The sequence below is a fragment of the Protopterus annectens genome, chromosome 9.part0, assembly GCF_019279795.1.
Source record: "Protopterus annectens isolate FY-2018-M chromosome 9.part0, PAN1.0, whole genome shotgun sequence".
Classification (NCBI taxonomy): Eukaryota; Metazoa; Chordata; order Ceratodontiformes; family Protopteridae; genus Protopterus; species Protopterus annectens.
Genome location: NC_056743.1, coordinates 655,086,581 through 655,111,416, shown reverse-complemented (window position 1 = coordinate 655,111,416; position 24,836 = coordinate 655,086,581). Strand labels below are relative to the sequence as shown.

At 42.1% G+C, this 24,836-nt stretch overlaps 1 protein-coding gene across 1 annotated transcript in view; it reads right to left on the bottom strand.

Moving 5' to 3' along the window:
- LOC122811410 (sperm acrosome membrane-associated protein 4-like) overlaps nt 1-24,836 on the bottom strand; it is a 61,990-nt gene that overhangs the window by 6,990 nt on the left and 30,164 nt on the right. The window contains exon 2 of the mRNA XM_044083239.1: nt 9,287-9,391. Coding sequence (XP_043939174.1) covers nt 9,287-9,391 — 105 coding nt within the window. The remainder of the gene's footprint in view (nt 1-9,286; nt 9,392-24,836) is intronic.

Sequence of the window (24,836 nt, the reverse complement as noted above, 5' to 3'; positions counted from 1 at the left end):
CGATGATTGGATGGGTGAAAGGAAATTCACCCCGGGGATCACGTCAGTCGCCCTGCTAGACAGGGGTTCAGGGAAGTAGATAGTGTGGGAAGAAATAGCCAGGGAATTGTTATGGCTAGGCTTGCATAGGCCCTAGGGCTGATAGTCTAGTACCAACCTATGAACCATACTCTGGAACAAACTACCTATCTATATCAAATAAAGCTCCTCATTAGCATGCTTCAAGAAAAATCTTGGTGATTGGATGGGAGATAGGAAATTCAGCCCGGGGATCACTTCTGTGGCTCTGCTCGACAGGGGCACAGGAAAATAATTTTCTTAGGTGGCGAAAGCCAGGGTACCTTTTTGGCTAGGCTTATACAGGCCCTAGGGCCAATAGCCTAGTTCCTACCTATGAACCTATATAGTGTGGTTTTCTGTTTACTAGACAGCTTCAAAAATCATGGTCGAGGGCATACCAAAAGAATAAGTGCGCAGGTGTAAATCATGGCTGAAAATAGAATGTTCCTCCAAAAAAGGGACAGTTCAAGTATGCTTGGGGAGTTCAGTGTCCTTGATATTTATATATCATAAAAAGGACACTATTTTATGTAACAGACTACCGGGAATGGACTAAAGAAAATGGCATCTTTCCAACTGATAAGGCACAGGAAAGGAAGGTGCAGGATAGAAGAAAGAAAGAAATCTAAACTGGAGTAAATATTAAAGAAAAGGGAGAAAATTTTACAAACATGGCTCAGGACTTGAGTACAAAGAATACTGATGAGAACTGCATTTAACAGACATTGGTTAGAGGTGGGAGATGCCTCAGATCTGATAAATGACATACTAGTAATTAGAAATTCAATTTGAGGAGCACACATTTGCGTATAATAATCAAATAATGTACACTTGCCAGGAGCAGGGATACAGGATGTAAAAGGGCCTGTAACAAACATTCTAACAAGGAGATCAAAGACAAACTTAATTTCTGCACATTTGAAAACATCAACACTGTAAACTGTGCAACTGTGACAAGAGGACAACCGTGGAACAGGATTACAACTGGAGTGTTTAGACCACCCTAGTGCTGATGACTTAGAGAATTCATATTCTACATGAATCATAGGAGGGGAAAATAGCAGCTTGAGACTTACTAAAACATGCTGGAACACTTATTCTATCTTAACTTTACAATGCATCTTTAGAACAATTGCTGTAAACACCAGATAATGGAATATACTGGACGTTTGTTTATTTTCCTGATTAAATGGTTACTCAATATCCACTCATGAGGATCTGTCCAGGACTGTGTCACTACATTTGTCTTCTGAAGGAATATAGACCACAAGAAGAATCAGTTGAAGGCATGTGGCAATGTCCCACACTGTGACAGTTAGTCAGCAAAGATAGCAAGACTTTGCCCCCCCCCCGGTGCATACAGCAAAAGGTAATAGCCTTAGAAAACCATTTCGAAAGGATCCTTTGACACAGGTTGTCCCTTCTTACCTTCATAAGAAGTGAGAAAATTACATCTTTTAGATCAGTTCATGATAGTACCAGAGTTGTAGACGTCCAAGGTATGGAGTATCATCTCTCTCTTTCTCTCTCTCACTTTTAGTTCAAAAAAGAAAATGGAGATAGATAGCCTGTCTTAAACTCTGAATACCACTTTAGGCACGAAAAGGATTTTAAACTGTTAAATTCTGTCCCGATAAGGTTGAATCACCATAAGGGTTTGTAATTCCAATACTCTTCTTGCAGGGGTCAGTAAAACCATTTGCCATGTTAAGAAACTATTCAGCCAGATTAGCTGGTTCAAATGGAGCAAATGTTGGTTTCAATACAAAAGATCCCAAGGAGGGGCCATCAGTTTTCTTGGAAGCCTCTTATGCAAAACCCCTTTCAAGAACATTTTGACATGAGACTGCATTGAAAGAGGATCCATGGGCAGACATGCTGAAGTTGCCAAAAAGAAACCTGGTTGAGGAAGAAAGGCCACAGGATAGCAACTCAAATATTGTAAAAACAGACAACTAGCACTGAATGGGTACTGGTTATGTTGTTGTCACAAATTAGAAAACCTTTTCCATTTAGTAATAAGATTTTCTAGTAGCAGGTTTTCTTACCTCTATTAGTAGCTACTGCAAGTCCTCAGTAAACAGATGGCTAAAAAGAATTAGGACCCTATCATATAGGCAGTAAACTGATCTATCTTAACACTTTTTAAATGTCCCTGTTCTTCTGTGAGTAGATACAGTTTGGAGAAGCCTGTGGAAATTGCCCCAGGCCATTCCCACAAGCAAACATGGTTGCTTGGGCCAGAATGGAGTCACCACAGTGATCATGGGGATCACTTCCAAATCTTCAGAAGTATTCTGGATGTTAGTGGAAATAGTTAAAAACAGACCTTCTTGCATGACGTCCTGGAAAACAGTCAGTTGATTGTTCAGGGGGAGAAGCAAAGAGGTCTACTTCAAGAGGAACCTGCACAAATGGATCAAATCTTGGAAGCCCCCCCCCCCAATCTTAGTTTCTATTTATGAGGGTTTACCCTGGTCCTGCTCAGCTTGCTGCCACACAGTTTTGTTCAGAAAGAATGTGGGATGCCTATAAAGTGGGATTGTGCTGTGAAGCTATATCCCAAGCTAGCACTGCTAGTCTGCTAAGGGGGTATGACCTGGCTCCCCTTTGCTTGTCGATACCCTACATGCCATGTGGTCTGTAACCACCTGTAAAGGTTCTGGGGCCAAAGATGGTGCACAGACTGAGTCACTTGTGTGTCCTTTGTGCCCCATACCCCCTGCACTTACTCCCTCCTTTAAGTGATCTCAAAGTTAAATCCAAAGCAGCTGTGGTGACTAACTGCTTTGCTGCAGGGAGGGTGAAAAGCGAGACCTGGATTTAAGGATCTGCTGTCTCCAACAAAAGATCTGAAACCCCAGCTCTAGGATTTCAAAAAAAAGGGTGTTGATGCTGGGTCTAAGAGATTTTTGATACCGCTATCTTTTTTCATTGTGGTGTCTGGCCAGGGTAACAAGAATCACAGATGCCCTGAGGCCCCAAAATCCTGAGGTATTCCCTTGCAGGGACAGAAGTCTGACTGGAAAACCTTGGATCTATTTTTCCTGAAGAAAAACTGTTTGAACTGACATCACAGGAGCACTATTTGTATGATGTAGTCAGGACAGACCTGCATGTTCTATTGGAATCCCATGTTGTGCAAGTCATCTCTTACCCAACAGAGATGGCCAACACATTGCAAAGACAAGTCATCTAAAATACAGAAAAGTGTGGATAACATGTTGACTGCAGTCATTTAACTAGAGCTAGACACTGAACACTGCTGGTGCAGTGGACAGTCCAAAGGGTAAAGCAGAGAACAGGTAATGTGATCCAGTCAAAACCTTATGAAATGTCTGAAGTCTGGATGAATATGGCTGTGATTGATAAGTATCAAGGCTAGTGTTCCCAGGAAACTTGAAGAGGTAACCAGTTTACAAAAAAGATCCAGAACTGGTCCCCAAGCATTTTCTTTGGCAATAGTAACATCCTTGAATAAAAGCCCTTAGAACCAATTCCTCCTTCCCAGGCAGCAGTCACTCACTGGCACAGCAAGTGATGACAAGTCTAATCTGGAGGGGAAATAACCCCCTGAAAATGAGGGATTTCCTCCCACTGGCATGATGCCATCTGTATCCCTCATGCAGGATTTTCAGAACCCATTTGTCTGAACAATCTGTTGCCAAAGAAAAAAAAAACAGAGATTCAGACTTTCTGGAAATAAAAAGGGCCAGGGTGAAGGGGGACACAAGGCACCTTGAACAGAGTGGCTGCCCTTTGCTTTGGAAGGTGAGACTTTTTTGAACCTCCTTACAATTTCTTTCTTAAACTCTAATTTACCTGCATTCGGGATTGCATTCTGTTTTTCCCAAAAATTGGATGAGAGAAAATCCTTTTGAGAATTTTGGAAGGAGGGCTGGATCAGCTTGACCCTTCACCATACTTTGATCACCTCTGCAGCAGCAGGGCAGAACACAATCTCTATACAATAAGACTTGTAAAATCTGGGATGTTCTGGCAATGCAGCCATGCAAACCAATAGTACCAGTGGCCATAGCCGTGGAGGTAGAATCAGAATCACACAGTAAACACGAAGTAGGGACTTAATAGAAGAAACCAAGTTATTTAAAGCTGATTTTTCCTCAAGGAGAAACTACAAATAAATGTTCATACTTTCGCTGAGGATTCAAAATTCTGAAATTCAAAGTTGCAAAGTATATACTTCCCTCATCCTTATAAGCAGACTGAAATCACATGCCGAGCAGCAGTGAGGATCAACTAAAGCTACAGGTGCTTGTCTGATTTGTGACCATACAAAATGTAAGATGGAGGAACTTTATACATCCTATCTGCCTTCTTCAGAGCAGCTGATCAAGAAAACTGGAGGCAGTAACATCCTGCAAAGCAGAGGAAGTATAGGTTCTGGAAAATCCTTCTGTAAGAGCTCACTAGTATTTTCTGAGGGACTGAGAAACTTATCTTCTCCCATTGAAAACACTGGTACATTCAAGTCTCAAAGAAATTCCTCTAGTGAGAATCAAACTGAGCTCAGTCAGAACCAGAACGAGGGAAATACCTGCATCTGTCCCTGCATCTTCCTGTTCAGATTCAGGGGGTCTAATCTTTTCAGGGAGAGAGAAATACCTTTCCTTTACCAGACACTGCTCTACAAGAAGGATCAATAGTCTGAATTAAAACCCCTGAGCTAAGCCCAGTAAACTACCCGTACCCAAAGAGGATGAGTAGATACAGGCCTTGTCTTTTTAACATGAAAAATGAGGCTACCTATTATTAATGGCAGCAGCCACTTCCACAGGCATGCACAGTGTTCCAACACAAGATGGAATGCTTCCTTGTTCCCTCTCCCAGCACCAGCAGCAGTAGTTCTCCCTTGCCCACTGTGGGGACCCCAACAGCTACAGAGGACTTTGCTAAGCTGGGTCCGTAATGTATAGGGGTTACACCAGAGGGATCTGGTGTAGAGAAAAGTAGTGTGAGAACAAATGTTCACAGCAGAGTCACCCATCTGCAGCTGAGGCAAACTGCTAGCCTGCTGTTGTGGCAAATGTTTGTTTTTGTAGCTGGAAGGACCAGCATTGGGGCTGGTAGTCTGTTTCACAGTCAACAGAAAAATGGGGTCTTTCCCAGGGGAAGAGAAGCAGCAATTGCCAGTAAACACTAGCTTTACAAAAAAACAGTAAAGACCATTTTCTTTTGTCGGGCTGGCACAGTGTTTAATTTCTCCCCAGAAAGTCTTACTTTATACTGCTTTTAAAAATGACAGAAAAAAATGAGTGCTCTGTTTAAAAGTACATTAGTCTCAAGACAGTGCACTAAAACACAGTGCAGCACTTAGCTTAATAACTTTATTGAACATGAAAGTAATAAAGCAAAAAAAAATGTAAGTTTCTCCAAAGGGGAATTTATCTGCCCAGCATAGGAAAGCAGAAGCTGACTGATCCTCAAAAGCCTCAGGAATGTACTCCTCAGTGGCAGTAAAGCTCTGAAGGGCTTTGTGCCTAAACATGTTTTTTTGGTCAGCTTAGCCCAAGCTGCCCAAGTTTAGGTGCATGGGAGGTGCCCTGAAGCTTTGAAAGCTGACTCACAGTTATATCCTTGGCATGATAGAACCCATATAGCAGAGGTTAAGTTGCTCAGATGGTAACATGGAAAAGACTATCCAAATTCTACCCAAGAAAGTATAGGGAGAAGACAATAATTACCTGAGAACACTTAAATGACCTAGTGAAAAGATATAATCATGGGGAAATTCAAGACTGGAGATGTGCTTTTTAAGTTCAACCTTTAAGGGATATTTAGCGTCATACAGACCCTCACATTTAATTGCAGAAAAACAGAGGTTATTTTTGATGAACTGGCATAAATGGAAAGGTTTGAAACTGGAATCTTACGGATGTTTTGTAACAGCTATAAATGCAAGTGTGCTCTGATTTATTATAACTTTCAGCCTTTGATAGGTTTATACCCAATTCTAATTTATTGATTGTGTATTAATGTGATCTTGAAAAAACAAATAACTGCATGGCTTAAACAGGACATGCAAGTATCACAGACAGGTGAATTTTAGGTTACAATCAATGTCCCATTGGGGTCTATCCTAGGGCCATACTTTAATGTTTGGGAGGTCTCTTCCATCTGAGGGTGCTGTACTTTGTATGTAGATGGCTTGAAAATGGGCAGACTGACTACATCTGCTACAGACAGAATATGTTATTGACCATTTTGTTGCAGAATATGCTAATCAAAAAACACTGTATTAGATGTGAGACCGACTGAAGAGTGAATATTACATGAATCTACAGTTTCACTGTATGCTGTGATAAGGATCTGGGTACATGGGTAGATCCAGCTTGTGTGTTTGATCATCAACCACTGAACATATTTATAAAGTTTAGGAAATCAGAAATGCTATCACCAAGTTACATCAGGCATAGATTATGTAATTTGAAGCTAGCATGTAGCAGACATATACCAAGGCATCCATGGATGTGAGCACAACTCCTCACTCTAGGAATGTTTGGCATTATCAACAAGTAAAGGCCTATGTTCACAGGTACTAGGACTAGAACAGAGGCCAGAATCAAACCCTGTACTTTTATCTTGAGGTTCAGCCTTTAACCATCAGGTCAACCCCCACCCACAGAAGGTTGTATAGGAATGAGAGATGTACCAGTTGGTTCTTTAAGACTGTAACCGATGCATTGGGCTACTATATCTGAACTAGTGCGTGCTTTGACCATGTGTACACTTGCTGTGGGAATGACTGATTATTAGTAGGCTACAAGGGCATTATTGCCCATACTTCATACATGGATAGGCAACTATGTACCAATTACTGTTGGCCATCACCTTCTCATTCTCTGAAGAGCCACCAACATTAGCAGTCTATACTTGCTGCTATTTCTACCTGCAAGGCTCTCGGTTATCCCGAAAATGTCGCCACTGATGAAGGCATTTTATTTTTCTTTCTTTCTTGTACAGCTTTAATGGACAGCTGTTACACAGTGACCATTCATTTAAGATGCAGAAAGTCTTGGATTTGTCCATTTGCATATGCCCTTTAAAAGATATTTAATTCTGTATTGAACTTTGTAATACTAATCCCACAGCAAACATTGTGGATAAATTCTCCTCCAGCTTGAACCTACTCACCCTTTCCACTGGCCTCATTTTCTTCCCTAGAGAAAGGTCTGTTTAACACTTTCAAAAAGATAGTTCCATGGGTCCTGACAAAATCCCTGGATACATGCTGAGAAGCTTCAAGTCCTACCCAGTGAAATCCCTTGTTATAGTCATAAATAAACATTAAGAATTTACCTTGTATACCTTTAGTCAGGAAAAAAACTTCAGAATGTGCAAACCGAAATGTTATTCTTACAGCACTGGGAGTCCGTCTTCATAGCCCTTGATGAAGCATTCTCACTTTACATACAAAAAATGTATTTTTATACATTTTCTTATCAAACTGGTCATGCAATTTTATTACATTACAATGACTGTGTCCTATAGAAAACTTTGCAAACGTCCTCATCCCTCATGATTTTCTCCTCAGACTTCACGTGAACACCTTCCTATACATGATCCACCTGTTTCCAAGTGGTCTTGTTTCTGACCTTGGATGTTTCAAACCTGCCCTAGTAACAATGCACTCCTAGCCTGGAAGAGTCAGGCTAACAAATTCCTTTTGTAGTACTGTGGCTTACAAAGCTCTATTTTTCCCAGCCCTGCATACAAATTATATTTGCTTTTTAACAATCATATTATAGCATCATTAATCAACTGAAATTAATATAAATTCTAATAAGCTGGTCCCATAACACCCTGGACCACCTCTTCAGCCCAAGTATAACCATGTCACCAAGATATGGAGAATGTGGTTATTTTGTTCTCATAGAAGTACAGCCTTACTGACCATGGGGATAACAGGGTCATCTAAAAAGCATTATCTTCAAGCAAAACTATGGAATGCAGTGGTATTAGTGTCCTTCTATCCCTGGATAGACACCACTTCAGCTTTGTAAATGACAGACCATGCCCACTTTATTTGAAAGAGTTACTGAGACAATAATGGGCATCCAGTCCACACTGCCTACATGAACCCTGCCAGGGCATTCACCATCCCCATTTGCTAGATCACTGATAAACTCTCAAACCAACATTAACCTGTATGTACTTCACTGGATAGCACACTGGCTGTGAAGGTTGGGGCATTTGTTCTAATTAGAAAAAATTCAGTGGTACCTCACAGGACACAGGCTTCATTCTCTTTCACATGTACTTGATGTGAAAGATAAATTAGACTGCGCAATCCTTAGCAAATTTGTTTAGCCAACATTTCCCGAGTATGTTTGGGGGGGGTGTTAAACTCTGTACTTCAACAAGAACTGGACAAGAAAAATGTTTGCAGTATTGATTATAAGAGTACCCTTAATGCACTGTATCAGGCAACATGACTGCATACCAAACTAAACACACTACTTAAAATGGGACCCAGATCATCTTACCTCTGGCTCATTCCCTACTTTTTTTTGTATAAATATGCAGTCATGAAATGGTACAACTCCAGCCTACAGCACAACTGCCATTATGGTTATCACCAACTTTGCCGTATACCATCCATTTGCCTCATTTATTATCTCACAAAGCACATTGAAGATTTGCTGCTTCTTTCGAGACTCCTGTTAAGCTACATGGTCATTTTTGGTTTTAATGTAATATTTTCTGCACCAACCAGGGCTAAGCTCCTGCCCCATTTAAATTGAGTTACATGCAGCAGGGCTAAATGTGTTGCAGATATCAGGTGCTGCAATGTGCTCAGATTCTCATCTCACAGGCTAGGCTATGCACCCCATATTAATATGCAGCTTAACAATATGCCATCATGCTGCACTAGTTTGACTGGTACTTCTTCAATGTTTTAGGACATTGCACCATTGTCTCCTGTTTCAGAAAACCCTTGTATCAATTTATACAATGCTGGCATGCCATTACACATGTATTTATTCTACGGATGTTTATTTTTGAATCTCACCTTTGGTGAGTACCTTAGGTATGTCAGTTTTAAGATGTCCATTAGAGATTTTATGACCAAGATGACCTTCAACCGTAAACAATATAACCCTCCTTGAGAAATGAGGGATTTTCAGTTTACATCTTAGATACATGGGATTCGATATGAATATAATCCTTTATTCAGTACAACTAAAAAACCCACAAAACTTACCACTTTGTCCTTTATAGCACACTTCTAGAAGGTTACAGGTAGTTTTTGTATAACAAAGCCCAATTGCTGACATCACGCCACAGCTATAGCATTCCACTCCATCAGCTATAAAAAAAAAAAATATGTCAGGCACGATAAAAAAAAAAACTACCCCAAATTGACAAAACAGCTGCTGTCTCATACAAAACTTCAAGAAAAATCAACTATGTCTAATACTTGCTACTTTCTTTGACCATTAACTAATAATTTAGTTTGATTATAAAACCAATGTTGGGCGGACAGATTTGTCAAGGAAGGTCCTGGGCTACAGAACAGATCATGCCAAATTGAAGTGTGAATACTGTAAAGGTATCTGGAGTTTGCTATCACCCTTAAATAATTTTATGCACACCCAAAGCATAAAAAGAGTCACACATACAACTGCAGTTATAGTAAATGTGATAATGTTAGTGCATTTCATAGGGCTGGTTTTGCTTTAATTACTGCAACTCTTAACACAAGGAACTAAACTGGCTGAGACCCACCTTAAACAGCAAAGTGCAACACAGTTACATTAAAAGCATTTTTTGCTCAGGAAGCCCTGCTGCACACCCTGATGTGGAAGTACCTTCTGCTACTTGTATGTAGCAACTCCATGTGCTCTGTAACATGGAGCAAAGGACATTTTCCAAGATAAATAATTTTAGATGTGTACTGAATTTCTACCTCAAAGGACATTTACCATCCCCAAAATTGGATACCTCTTACATTGCAAACTTTTCTTAAAAAAAAATGATTCTCTTACCAATAAATGTGAACTTTCAACATAATTGACAATAGTCATGCTGTGAAAGTGTTTACTTTATGCACATGATGGAACCTTTGCTTGTTAAGACATGTAATGCAGATTGCTTTGTACAGTTAAACCCTTTGCTGCTGCTGACTAAATATATTACAATGAGAATTCCTAATTTACAAGAAATAATTTGCTTGTAGACCACAGTGCAATCACTGAAATAAAATCACAGAATGTGGATACTTTTACAGCTCAAAATAAAGACCAGGCAACCAAAGTGAAAGAGGCACTACATAGTAACTACTTGCGGTTAGAGTATACTTAATGACTATACTCTGGGTAATGAAAAATTAATAAGGTGCTGCTTACTGTGATGGATCCAAAGTCTTCTTAAGACACTCAGTCTTGCTAGCTGGGTTTTGCTGAAATCAAAGTTTAGTTATAATTGCATTCACAGTCTGTTGCCCACAGAAACTTGCAGAGTGTACACTGATGCAACACCTAAAACTTGTCACTTTAAAAACAGTAACCAAAAGACTTTTTATAACAAATCACACAAATTACTGTTGCAGCTTCAGGTACTGTTCGATTTTACTTCTCAAACAGCATGGATGATGTGAGATAAAATATTACCTCGGAACTTGTGTGTTCCTACACAAATACCTTTATCTCTAACATAATTTGATTTACAGTTCTTATATACAGTTTTAGTGGGCGTTTGAAAGACATGCTAATGAGACCCACTGATACAACATGTTTGAACAATAAATCTAAAACTACTTGCCTCTGGTTGTACAACCAAACTTTCCTCTTCTCAGAGGACTTTCCATTTGAAATGTTTTGTTGGCAAATTTTAATTGTTTGGCTTGTCAAACAATCTGGTTTCCATGCCTTTTCAAAAGGCCAAAAAGTACAGTTTTGTACCTACCATAAATGTAGATGTCCGATAGGCATGCAACTGCAGTCCTGACATATGGGTTGTCCTGCCTCAGGCAGCCCTTCGGTCGGCCGGATTCCAAAGTCTGGCTCTGGTGTCGGCTGATGTCGCCCCTTCCCCGACGTCAGAGCGCCTGGGGTATAAAAGTGTCAGCAGACGCCATCTTCTTCAGTGTTTCTTGCCCCAGATGCCAGGTGCCCTGTAAGGAAGGCTAAATTCGGAGAGAAGGAGAAATTTCCAAACATGCACAGCAATAAAAGCAAATACACCATAAAAGATAACCCCAGCTAGCTAAAATGAGGGATTGATACCCAGTTATACCACAGTGGGGTAGGAGGGAGGGAAAACCTGACTGCAGTTGCATGCCTATCGGACATCTACATTTATGGTAGGTACAAAACTGTACTATGTCCTTCAAGGATGCAACTGCAGTCATAACATATGGGTAGAATACCATAGCCAAGCTGGGGGTGGTAGGAACTAAGAAAAAGATGGTGTAGCTAACATGCCCTGCAGGACTGCAGTAGCAAAGCCTGCTCTGGATCTGGAATATAAAGGCAAATTGTAATGTTTGGAAAATGTATGCACGGAGCTCCATGTAGCAGCTTCTAAAATGTCCTTTGTAGCCACCCCTCTTAAGAAGGCTGTGGAGGTGGCTGTTGCTCTGGTGGAATGAGGCCTGATGTTAGCTGGCACAGTTTTTCGATGGAAAGAGTAACAGAATCGAATGCCATTTCCAATCCATTTAGAAATTGTCTGTTTGGAAATTGCTTTTCCCTGTACACCAGCAGCATAAGCAACAAAGAGCTGGTCAGATTTTCTGTAAGTCTTTGTTCTGTCCAAGTAGTAGCGCAACTGTCTGTGAATGTCCAGGGTGTGCAAAAGTCTCTCTCCTTTATTTTGTGGATTTGGAAAGAAGGTAGGCAGGTGAATAGCTTGGTTCAGTGAAACCCTGGATACCACTTTTGGCATGAAGGAAGGATTGGTTCTTAAAGAAACTCTGTCCTGATGAAAAATGAGAAATGGTTGTACTGCCATGAGGGCCTGTAACTCAGATACTCTTCTTGCTGAGGTTATGGCCAGAAGGAAAGCTGTCTTCCAAGACAGGAATTGTAGTTCTGAAGATGCTGCTGGTTCAAAAGGAAGTAGAGTTAATTTTTCCAACATGAAGTTGAGGTCCCATGCAGGCACTGGTGGTTTCTTTGGAGGGTTGATGTTTTTTATCCCTCTTAGAAACTGACTTAGCAGTGGATGAGAGAATACAGGTGGATCAGTGTTGTACTCTGCTGATATTGCTGAAGCATGTATTTTTATGGAAGAATAAGAAAGGCCATTGTGGAGCATTTCAGCCAAGTATTCTAGGATATGTGGAATGCTCATCACTGTTGGATCTTGACCCTTTGTGGTGTTCCAGATACAAAATCTTTTCCATTTTGCAGAGTATGCCTTTCTAGTGGAAGGTCTTCCAGCTTCCAGGATGATATCCTTTACCCTCTTGGAGAGTGTATCCTGACGAGGAGTCAAGGTATCTTCCAAGCTGTTAGCTGCAAGGTTTGTAGGCTGGAGTGGAGTTCTGTAATTGTGCTGTGTCAGAAGTGGCCATTGAGGTAGAGGCCATGGTTTCGTACATGACATGCTCCTTAGCAATGGGTACCAGTGTTGTCTTGGCCAGTCCAGAGCTATCAGAATCACTTTTGGTTGCTCTGTCCTGATCTTCAGTAAGACCTTGGTCATTAAAGGAAGAGGTGGGAATGCATATACTGTTAGAGTGTTCCAGCTGAAGGAGAGAGCGTCCACTTTCCATGCTTGAGGATGGTATGTCCTTGTGCAGAAGATTGTGGTGGGAGGCAAAAAGATCTATGTCCGGCCTTCCCCACGATTGTGTTATCTGAAGAAAAATGTCTGGGTGCAACATCCATTCGTGTGGATCCATGGTGTTTCTGCTTAGGCTGTCCACCAGTACATTGTCTTTTCCTGGTAAGAACTGGGATTGCAGCTCTATATTTAGTTTCAGGGAAAGATTCCAAAGATTCATTGCCAGTCTGCAAAGAGGGTAGGAATGGGTACCTCCTTGCTTGTTTATGTACCACATAACTGTGGTATTGTCTGTCTTTATTAGTAGGTGGCCTTGATGCAGGAACTTTTCGAAGGCCTCGATTGCATGTATCATCGCCAGAATTTCTTTTTGGGTGATGTGCAGGTGCAATTCTTGTTGTGTCCATTGTCCTTGAATGCATCTGCCCTCCATGTGTGCCCCCCAACCATGGTCTGAGGCATCTGTTGTGATGGTTTGGCTTGTATGAGGCTTGCTGAAAGGCAGACCCTTGTTCAACTGGCTTGCTTGTGCCCACCACAGAAATTCCTTTTGAAGGCATGGAATGAGGGGGATCAATGCTTCTAGGCTGTGGCTGTGTTGAGACCATAGACTTTTTAGATACCATTGTAGCTTCCTCATATGCAGCCTTCTTGCGGAATCAGAAGAATGCAAGATGCCATGAAACCCAGGGCCTGTAGGATTTTCCTTGCAGTCATCCGGGTTTGTTTTGTCAGTTTTTGGAAATAATCCAGTAATTGCTCTTGTTTTTCTTCTGTGTGAAAAGCCATTTGGGTGTTTGTATCCAGTTTGGCACCCAGGAAAATTATTTGTTGGGATGGAATGAGTCTTGATTTCTGAATGTTGACTGTGTATCCCAAGGCCTGTAATAGGTGAATGACATAGTTCAAGTGTTTTAACAAGGCTTGTTGGCTGTCTGCTTGTATAAGGCAGTCGTCTAGTTATGGGTATATTTGAATCCCCTGAAGTCTGCAATGTGCAATTACTGATGCCAGGCATTTCGTGAATACTCTGGGTGCAGTAGATATGCCAAAGGGCAATGCTGAGAATTGATAATGCTCTGAACCTGCAAGAAATCTGAGGTGTCTTCTGCAACTTTGTCTGATAGGGACATGCAGGTATGCCTCCTTGAGGTCTAGAGTTACCAGCCAAGACCCCTTGCCCAGCATGGGAAGGAGCTGCTGTAAGGTCAGCATTTTGAATTTTGGCACGATGAGATAAGTATTCAGTGCGGACAAGTCCAGAATAGGCCTCCATTGCTTTTCTTTTCTTGGAACAAGGAACAGTCTGGAGTAAAATCCTTGGCCCTGTTCTGTAAAAGGAACTTTTTCTATTGCTTTCATTTGTAATAGTTTTGAAATTTGCTTGAATGTCTCTGCCCTTTGATTTGGTGGCAGGTTTGGCATTCCTTGTCTTTTTGGTAATGTATGAAAATGGAATCTGTATCCTTTGTCTATTATTTGCAGTATCCATTTGTCCTTTGTAATATTGTGCCAATTTTCTTAGAATAAAGATAGTTTTCCGCCCAAAGGTGCTTCCAATTGAGCCCTGGTTGGCGGGTGCTTCCAAATGAGCCCTGGTTGGTGGGGTCAAAGTCAAGTCATTGAGATTGTCCTTGTGCAGTAGTTGCAGGTCCTGCACTACCTCTCTGGTTAGGAGGCTGCCATTGACATCCTCTGTAGGAGCCTCAAGCTTGCCCTCTACCTCTTGCACGTCTGTTTTTGCCTCTTTGAAATCTGTGTCTGGAAAGGACCAATTCTTAGAAGGCCAATTCCTGCTGAATCTTGGAGGTTGTACCTGGAGGAAATCTTTGACTGTTTGTACTGATTTAGCCTTTTCCTCAAATTTCTTTAAGACTTCTTCAGCAGTGGAGCCATATAACTTTTGTTTTTCCAGTGGTGCATCCAGAAGCTTTGCTTTAACATGATCTGACAGTGTTTGTTCCTTTAGCCAAGCATGTCTACGTATGACTGCACCTGTCATTGCTGACCTACATGAAGCTTCCAATGCATCATAACCACACTGTAAGAAATGGTTGCTAACCTGTTGTGAGTTATGCACCAAATCCTGCACTGCCTTACGATCTAGGGGTTCAGGCGAGGTTAGTTTTTTATGCAAGTCATCTAACAGATACTCTTGATACTGTATCATATGAAATTGACAATTTAATGCTCTCATAGAAAGTGTGGAAGTATACACTTTTTTACCCCATCTCTCTAAAGCCCTGGAATCCCTTTCAGAAGGCAGTGGATTCTTTGCAGTGGTGGCTGTAACCCCTTTAGGGCCCTGAGAAATGGTTTCTGGGTCAGCAGAGTGGCCCTTGTAAAGGAATTGATGTGTGTCTGGGACCCTGTAGTACCTGTCTGGTTTGACAGGAGCCGGGGGGAGGGAGTCAGGGGAAACACTTGACTCAGAGTACACATCTTCTATAACATTTAATACTGGAGGAACAGCCAAAGGTCTATGCTGAGGCAAATGTAGAAAAGTCCTTAACCTTTTCCTAGAGTCTGAGAATTCCTGGCCTTGCCATTTGAAATGCTCTCTCATGGAATGAAGGGTTCCCCAAAGGAGAACTCTTCGGGGAGGGAGGCCGAGGAATGGATTCCTCTGCATCAGAATCCTCGTAGGCAGGAAAGGCCTCCTCCTGTAGTCTGAATGGGCAGAGTCACGTGAGGCCTCATCAGAAGACTGGGGATCTACCTGCTCAACCCTGGGCTGAGGGAATGGATTCCTCTGCATCAGACATTGAATCATTGTCCTGGAAGAATCCTGGGGGATTGCCAAAAGGGGGCATATACTGTTAGAGTGTTCCAGCTGAAGGAGAGAGCGTCCACTTTCCATGCTTGAGGATGGTATGTCCTTGTGCAGAAGATTGTGGTGGGAGGCAAAAGATCTATGTCCGCCTTCCCCATGATTGTGTTATCTGAAGAAAAATGTCTGGGTGCAACATCCATTCGTGTGGATCCATGATGTTTCTGCTTAGGCTGTCTGCCAGTACATTGTCTTTTCCTGGTACGAACTGGGATTGCAGCTCTATATTTAGTTTCAGGGAAAGCTCCCAAAGTTTCATTGCCAGTCTGCAAAGAGGGTAGGAATGGGTACCTCCTTGCTTGTTTATGTACCACATAACTGTGGTATTGTCTGTCTTTATTATTAGGGGGCCTTGATGCAGGAACTTTTCGAAGGCCTCGATTGCATTTATCACCGCCAGCATTTCTTTTTGATTGATGTGCAGGTGCAATTTTTTTTGTGTCCATTGTCCTTGAATGCATCTGCCTTCCATGTGTGCCCCCCATCCATGGTCTGAGGCGTCTGTTGTGATGGTTTGGCTTGTATGAGACTTGCTGAAATGCAGACCCTTGTTCAGCTGGCTTGCTTGTGCCCACCACAGAAATTCCTTTTGAAGGCATGGAATGAGGGGAATAAATGCTTCTAGGCTGTGGCTGTGTTGAGACCATAGACTTTTTAGATACCATTGTAGCTTCCTCATATGCAGCCTTGCCTGCGGAATCAGAAGAATGCAAGACGCCATGAAACCCAGGGCCTGCAGGATTTTCCTTGCAGTCATCCGGGTTTGTATTGTCAGATTTTTGAAATAAACTAGTAATTGCTCTTGTTTTTCTTCTGTGAGAAAAGCCATTTGGGTGTTTGTATCCAGTTTGGCACCCAGGAAAATTATTTGTTGGGATGGAATGAGTCTTGATTTCTGAATGTTGACTGTGTATCCCAAGGCCTGTAATAGGTGAATGACATAGTTCAAGTGTTTTAACAAGGCTTGTTGGCTGTCTGCTTGTATAAGGCAGTCGTCTAGTTATGGGTATATTTGAATCCCCTGAAGTCTGCAATGTGCAATTACTGATGCCAGGCATTTCGTGAATACTCTGGGTGCAGTAGATAAGCCAAAGGGCAATGCTGAGAATTGATAATGCTCTGAACCTGCAAGAAATCTGAGGTGTCTTCTGCAACTTTGTCTGATAGGGACATGCAGGTATGCCTCCTTGAGGTCTAGAGTTACCAGCCAAGCCCCCTTGCCCAGCATGGGAAGGAGCTGCTGTAAGGTCAGCATTTTGAATTTTGGCACGATGAGATAAGTATTCAGTGCGGACAAGTCCAGAATAGGCCTCCATTGCTTTTCTTTTCTTGGAACAAGGAACAGTCTGGAGTAAAATCCTTGGCCCTGTTCTGTAAAAGGAACTTTTTCTATTGCTTTCATTTGTAATAGTTTTGAAATTTGCTTGAATGTCTCTGCCCTTTGATTTGGTGGCAGGTTTGGCATTCCTTGTCTTTTTGGTAATGTATGAAAATGGAATCTGTATCCTTTGTCTATTATTTGCAGTATCCATTTGTCCTTTGTAATATTGTGCCAATTTTCTTAGAATAAAGATAGTTTTCCGCCCAAAGGTGCTTCCAATTGAGCCCTGGTTGGCGGGTGCTTCCAAATGAGCCCTGGTTGGTGGGGTCAAAGTCAAGTCATTGAGATTGTCCTTGTGCAGTAGTTGCAGGTCCTGCACTACCTCTCTGGTTAGGAGGCTGCCATTGACATCCTCTGTAGGAGCCTCAAGCTTGCCCTCTACCTCTTGCACGTCTGTTTTTGCCTCTTTGAAATCTGTGTCTGGAAAGGACCAATTCTTAGAAGGCCAATTCCTGCTGAATCTTGGAGGTTGTACCTGGAGGAAATCTTTGACTGTTTGTACTGATTTAGCCTTTTCCTCAAATTTCTTTAAGACTTCTTGAGCAGTGGATCCAAATAACTTTTGTTTTTCTAGTGGTGCATCTAGTAGCTTTGCTTTAACATGATCTGGCAGAGTTTGTTCCTTTAGCCAAGCATGTCTACGTATGACTGCACCTGTCATTGCTGACCTACATGAAGCTTCCAATGCATCATATCCACACTGTAAGAAATGGTTGCTAACCTGTTGTGAATTATGCACCAAATCCTGCAGCGCCTTACGATCTAGGGGTTCAGGCGAGGTTAGTTTTTTATGCAAGTCATCTAACAGGTACTCTTGATACTGTATCATATGAAATTGACAATTTAATGCTCTCATAGAAAGTGTGGAAGAAGTATACACTTTTTTACCCCATCTCTCTAAAGCCCTGGAATCCCTTTCAGAAGGCAGTGGATTCTTTGCAGTGGTGGCTGTAACCCCTTTAGGACCCTGAGAAATGGTTTCTGGGTCAGCAGAGTGGCCCTTGTAAAGAAATTGATGTGTGTCTGGGACCCTGTAGTACCTGTCTGGTTTGACTGGAGCCGGAGGGAGGGAGTCAGGGGAAACACTTGACTCAGAGTACACATCTTCTATAACATTTAATACTGGAGGAACAGCCAAAGGTCTATGCTGAGGCAAATGTAGAAATGTCCTTAACCTTTTCCTAGAGTCTGAGAATTCCTGGCCTTGCCATTTGAAATGCTCTCTCATGGAATGAAGCGTTTCCCCAAAGGAAAACTCTTCGGGAGGGGAGGCCGAGGGAATGGATTCCTCTGCATCAGAATCCTCGTAGGCCGGAAAGGCCTCCTCCTGGTAGTCTGAATGGGCAGAGTCACGTGAGGCCTCATCAGAAGACTGGGGATCTACCTGCTCAACCCTGGGCTGAGGGAATGGATTCCTCTGCATCAGAATCCTCGTAGGCCGGAAAGGCCTCCTCCTGGTAGTCTGAATGGGCAAAGTCACGTGAGGCCTCATCAGAAGACTGGGGATCTACCTGCTAGAAGACTGGGGATCTACCTGCTCAACCCTGGGCCGAGGGAATGGATTCCTCTGCATCAGAATCCTCGTAGGCCGGAAAGGCCTCCTCCTGGTAGTCTGAATGGGCAGAGTCACCTGAGGCCTCATCAGAAGACTGGGGATCTACCTGCTCAACCCTGGGCCGAGGGAATGGATTCCTCTGCATCAGAATCCTCGTAGGCCGGAAAGGCCTCCTCCTGGTAGTCTGAATGGGCAGAGTCACCTGAGGCCTCATCAGAAGACTGGGGATCTACCTGCTCAACCCTGGGCCTCTTGTCTGATGGTGGTTGAGAACCCCTGTCTGGATGTGGCTGAGAGCCCCTGATTAAGGAAATAAGGTCTTCTGCTAAACTTAAAATTTGTGAACCAGTAGTGGATCCCTGAGAAATGGTCTTTGGAGGGAGAGACTTTGGCTGTTTAGCAGCTTTTGCACGTGTAAAAGCCTTAATGCACATGGACACTGGAGGCCTGGCTGCCCCATGTGCTGGAGTAGTCTTATCAACAGAAATGGTGTCTGGTATTTCCTGAGCATCGGTCTCAGAAGGGAATTCGATAACCGGCACTGCGCTGGCCTCCGGTACCGATGTTACCAGTTGTGCGGTGTCGGTTTGAAGTGGTTGAGATTCGGCTTCTGCAGAGACAGAGACACTCTCGGAAGACCTAAGCGTGGAGTCGGCCGAATCCACGGACCGCATGTGTCGGTCCTTATCCTTCCATTTTCTGGGTAAATGTGCTGTCCGACGGCATGATATAACAGAAATCTTCCCCAAAATATTCCTCTGCAAACTCTGCCTGATGCCTAAAAGTGCGCTTATTGAAGGAAGCACAGGCTGTACAGGCTGAGACATCGTGGTCTGGGCCTAGGCAGGTTAAGCAGTAAGAGTGGAAATCCTTATGAGGTATTTGTTTTCCACAAGTTAAACAATTATTAACTTTAACAGTTTTATCTGACATCGGCTGAGGCAAGAAAAGGTCCCCAACGGGGTACTTAGCTTTTTTGAAGACTTCGGAAACTGAAATCACAGGAGCTGGCCGACCGGCACTTGCGAGCTGCTTCTGCTTCGGGCACCGCGTGGCAAGAAAGACTGAAGATGGCGTTGGCTGACGCTTTTATACCCCAGGCGCTCTGACGTCGGGGAAGGGGAGACATCAGCCGACGCCGGACCCAGACTTTGGAATCTGGCCGACCGAAGGGCTGCCTGAGGCAGGACAACCCATATGTCAGGACTGCAGTTGCATCCTTGAAGGAAATCTAAAGATCAGTTGGTAAGCATAGTCAGACAGCTTTTAAGGACAGGCACAGTCCTGTTTAAAAAATATCATGCTTACAATTTGTAATTCAGGCCCAAACAGCAAATTGTAGGGAATAAACCGAAGTGCTTAAAGCAGACAGCAGATACTCTGGCAAGAGATGTGACCGATGTGCAACAACAACTACAGGAATCATCCCAAGGGTTTTGTCTACAAGATGTTTGCCTGCATTCACACAGACGTGAATGGTTTCATCCGTGTAACTTGTGTGCTATTCATGACTGCACAGTTAGGTTAGAATAAAATTTTACATTATGTTTAGAACTTACTGCCCAAATTTTTTTTATTTATTTTTGTCTATAAAAGCCCAAAACCCATGCTGCAAGATGCTTACGGATGTGTTCTTCCATCCCACAGGAGAGAAAGGTCTATTGCATTCTCTGGGAATCCAGAATTCCAAAAACCTGAAACATTAGACAGTACAGCTTTGCTAGCCATCACATTAAACAGGTAGAACAGGCTAAGAAATATAAAACATGACCACTATTGACAGAAGAGTTCCTACTTTTAAATGGCTTAAATTTGTGGAAAGTACCACTTGGTCTTTAAGAAGGTAGCAAATCAGCCTTTAGTGAAAGTCCCTAACAATGTGTGGGTATTCAATGCACAAACTATAGAGATAAGGCAGTAATTCAAAGATTATACTGATTTAGTATATATGCATATATATTTGGCATAATATGTGTCAATTATTTAAAAAATATTTAAAAAACATTTAAATTAGAGGTATAGTTTGATCCCAATAGCGTTTTATATAGAATTGAGATTAGCCTATGTTATGATTTTATGCATATAAAATGTTAACAGTAGTGTGTTGAGTTATACACTTATAAATGCACTTCTTCTACACTAAATGAATTTATATTAATCGTTGTTTTGATGTGATGAGCACATGTTGCTGTTGTAACTTGAGCCACATAGTAGTTGAATTATATTTACGTTTATTAGTTTTGTTTTTAAATAAGTTTTAAAGATTTTTTAATACTGATGTGTTTTCATGTAGATGTCTCTTTAAGGACAGTGACTTTTGAAAGATTTCGCGCAGTATAGTCATACCCTTTGGGAAAAACAAGGTAACCCCCAATTACCACATAGGTGGTAATCCATTAAACACGGAAGAAGTTATCAGGGACCTGGGGACCCAAGTTGACAGTAACCTCTCTTTTGACACTCACATTGCCAAAGTGGTTAGGAAGACCTTCTACATTGCCCACCTGATCATGAAGGGATTCACATCCAGATCAGGAGAGGTCATTGTACCCCTGTACTCTTCACTTATCAGACCAATGATTGAGTACAACGCCCCATTCGGAATGTACCTTACCAGACACCTGCAGCAGTTGGAAAGACCCCAAAAGTTCCTCACCAAAAGGATAAAGGGGCTCAAACATATGTCATACGCTGCCCGACTGAAGAAACTCCAGCTCTATTCAGTCGCATACTGTCTGCTCAGAGGTGATCTGTGCCTGACATACAAGGCCATGTCCAACCCGGAATTAATGGGCATGCTCCACCTCAAAAAATCCAAATCCACCAGAGCCACGAGAGCAAGAGACTTAAACCTCAACACGGATATAAATAGGACGTGCTGGAGGGACAGATTCATCACCCAGAGACTCCCTACACTATGGAACAGAATCTCAGTCCATGTGAGGCAGAGCCCCTCATTGACTCTGTTCAAGAGAAATCTTAACGAGTGGATGGGAGATCGTAGGTTTACCCCGGGAATCATCTCTGTGTCACTGCTGGACAGAGGCACAGCAAACTAATGGGTATAGTATTCTCATCCTAAGGGGTGGTGAAAGCCACACACACTCTGGCTAGGCTTATAAATGCCCTAGGGCAGATAGCCTAGTCTGAACCTATGAACCTATAGATAAATGGTTTTGAAAAAGTACAATGGATCATCTAATGTAAAATGAAAGGGCAACTCGCAGAAAATGGGAACTCTGCTTCTGTCAGCATGCATGAGAGGTATGGCCAAGAGGTAAGGAATCCTTTCAACAGACGCTGCTGCTGCCAGGCCATCACTTGAACACTGTCTAAAATGCATGCCAATGGAAACCCTGTCATTCTAGCAGCTAAGTTTATAACAGCAATCTTTAAAATCCATCCCTATTTTTGCTCCTTTGCTCCCCCATTATTTGTAGCTCTGTTCAGATTAAGAGTGAGAGGTATGATAGAGAGGTACTGCAGCTGCAACGAGATTGCTTGTTCTGAAGGTGTCTGTGTGTCTGTGGTTGAAAAGCTAAAGTAGAGTATGGAAGTCAAACTCCGCCCTTAGTGGGTGGGGTTCGACTTCCGTACATTTCACTTTACCTTCTCACTCCAAGTTCTCACACTCTCCCCTAAGAAGTTTCACTTCAGTAATTACACAATTAAACAAGACCTCTAATTGCATTCTCAATTTTGCCATACTTTGAAAAATACATTTTTTATAGAACAGTTTATGTTTCAGTGTTACATTTTCTCCATAGCTGTCACTTGTTCAAGTATAGTACCACACAAAGTGGTGCATCCGTCTGTCATCAATTACCGAATATAAAGACATTTCCCTTACGTGACTGCAAAGCCAGGAAGCATTATGGGTTTAGATGTGTCAGGAATCTGACCCTCTCAATAGCTCTCTTACTTGAGTTTGCTGCATGCAAGACTAGCGAGTGGTCTGTGTTGGAGGGATTTGGCCATCAAGCTTTTCACTAGAGTTTAGGGAGAGATTCCTTAAAGTGGCTTACTGTTGAGGCAAGTATGGCTATTATTCATCTGTTGTGTACTGACCCCATGTTCTGGGGACAGGATTACCTCAAATTGTAGTACATACGTACACCTCTCACATGTACGTTCAGTGTAAGGTGAGAAAAGAAGTGGTCAGTAAACAAAGGCAGTTTGCACACCAAGGTGTCAGTAGGCTGCCAGATGTTGACAAGGTAAACTGGAAGTTTCCAGTGCTAAATGATAGCCGAGGATACCAACAGGCAGATGTTATCCACAGAAGGGATTTCATATTGCAGCACATAGGTACAAGAGGTTGTGCTTTTAAACCCAGCCAGGTGCTGGCTGGTGGGATTTCACTGCCTTGCTGCTGGCCCAACTGGCTCCACTATAGTGACAAGGACAGATTTGTGCTGACATTTATACGGCAGCAATGGGCATAGGGCATAATATGTTGTAAGAAAGAGGACTGTGCAAACAGCACAGCATTACTGACTGTAGTCAAGAATCAATGCTTGTAGCTCTCTATAGCAAGGAGCCTCAAAGGCAATGGCAGAGAAATCAGTAGATGGATGATAGACGGAATACAAAAGGTACAGACAAAGTCCAATGGCATGTAAAACTTAGAAATTTAAAACACGGATTTTAACAGCAACCAACCAGCTCAGCCACTCTTTGTATTCCAGGTATGTGAACACCCAGAATACCAGAACACCTCTTCCCATAACAACCAGAAGCTTTGATAAAGGAATTTCAATTTGTTTATCGGGTAGAGTACTGATCAATTTATATCGAAGTCAGTCAAAGCCTGGGGTCAAAACTGACCAGATATACAAATTAGACAAGATTACAACACAGACGTAGCAGTAAAATAGTTCAATGGTAGAGTTATGCTTTGGATACACAAGTAAATTAAATGTACACAAATAAATTAAATGCTTTTATAATGTACACAAAAATTTTCAAAATTCAAATACTCAAGTCAAATCAAAATAAATTAGATTTGAAAAGGTGCAAAGGATCTTACTGGAGAAACTGGAGTGGAGAAAATAGACGGCTACTAACCTGGTGTGCGAAGAGTAGACAGAGGACTATTTTATATCTCACCACAGCCCAACCAAATGAAGCATACAAAGAACAGTAAATTAAAACTTGTATTTTAAGAGTCACTAATTAACCACTTTGCCTCTGCATTATGGGCGTGTGGTTCATATCACACGGATGATCCAGTGGACCATTTGTAGTCCACCCATTTACCAAGACATGAATCAAACCCTGATCTAGATTTGCCCCCTTTATACAACTGCTAGAAGGGCCACACCAGGGATGTACTTAAAAATGCTTATGCTTAAAGCGTTACACAGGTTCTCTGTTTAACTTCTACAGGAAGTCTACTCCGAAAGAGGCATTTTCTGTGAGAAATTATCCCACCAAAATGTCCTAAGCAGGTGTTTAGGGTAGTCTAGATTTTGTAAGTATGCAAGTATTACAAAGGGCCAAATCTTTCAAGGTTCTGTAGGGAAGGCAGATCTCCTCTCAGCAGTAGGAAGGAAATGGAAGAGTCAGAGCAATTTAATGAGGACATGCCCTTAATCTATTGGCAAGGGCTCATTGCTCTCTTTTGCTGGGTCATATCCCTAGCCAACTACAGGAAAGGTAGGGCATTATATTCCATTACTAATCCGAAAAGGGAGGCAATGACTTCCACATGAAGGAAGATGCTCTAGTAGATTAGGAAATCATTTGATATAACCTAACTAAACAGTGGCTACATGGAAGTCGAGATTGTTCATCGTCAATGAAGGTGTACAACTCTGTAATGTCATTCTGCCACCAATGTGACAAGCAGGAGTGTCCAGGTTTGCTAAAAGATACAATGTTGCATTTTTTGCATTTAATTTGAAGTCATGCTCCAAGCACTATTAGAATGAGTTATACCTTCTTGGATGATTATGTAGGTCATCTAGGGTGTTTTGACACCTTTAACTTTGACTGGGAAACTCAGCACCATGCCTTTTTGTATCTGCTTATCAATATAATAATCAAGATATCAATTCCTGGAACCACTCTTCGCATAGTGTGCCTCCAACTAATAGACTACATTCTACTGGTAAGCCAGTTTTGTTTTCCAGCAGGTAGCAGGGATTATTATTTAACTGGATTAGTTTATCAACAATGCCAGACTAAGTAAGAGTACAGAAAGCTTTTCAGGTATGCAATGTGAACTAATTTCATCAATCTAATGCCTCAGTGAC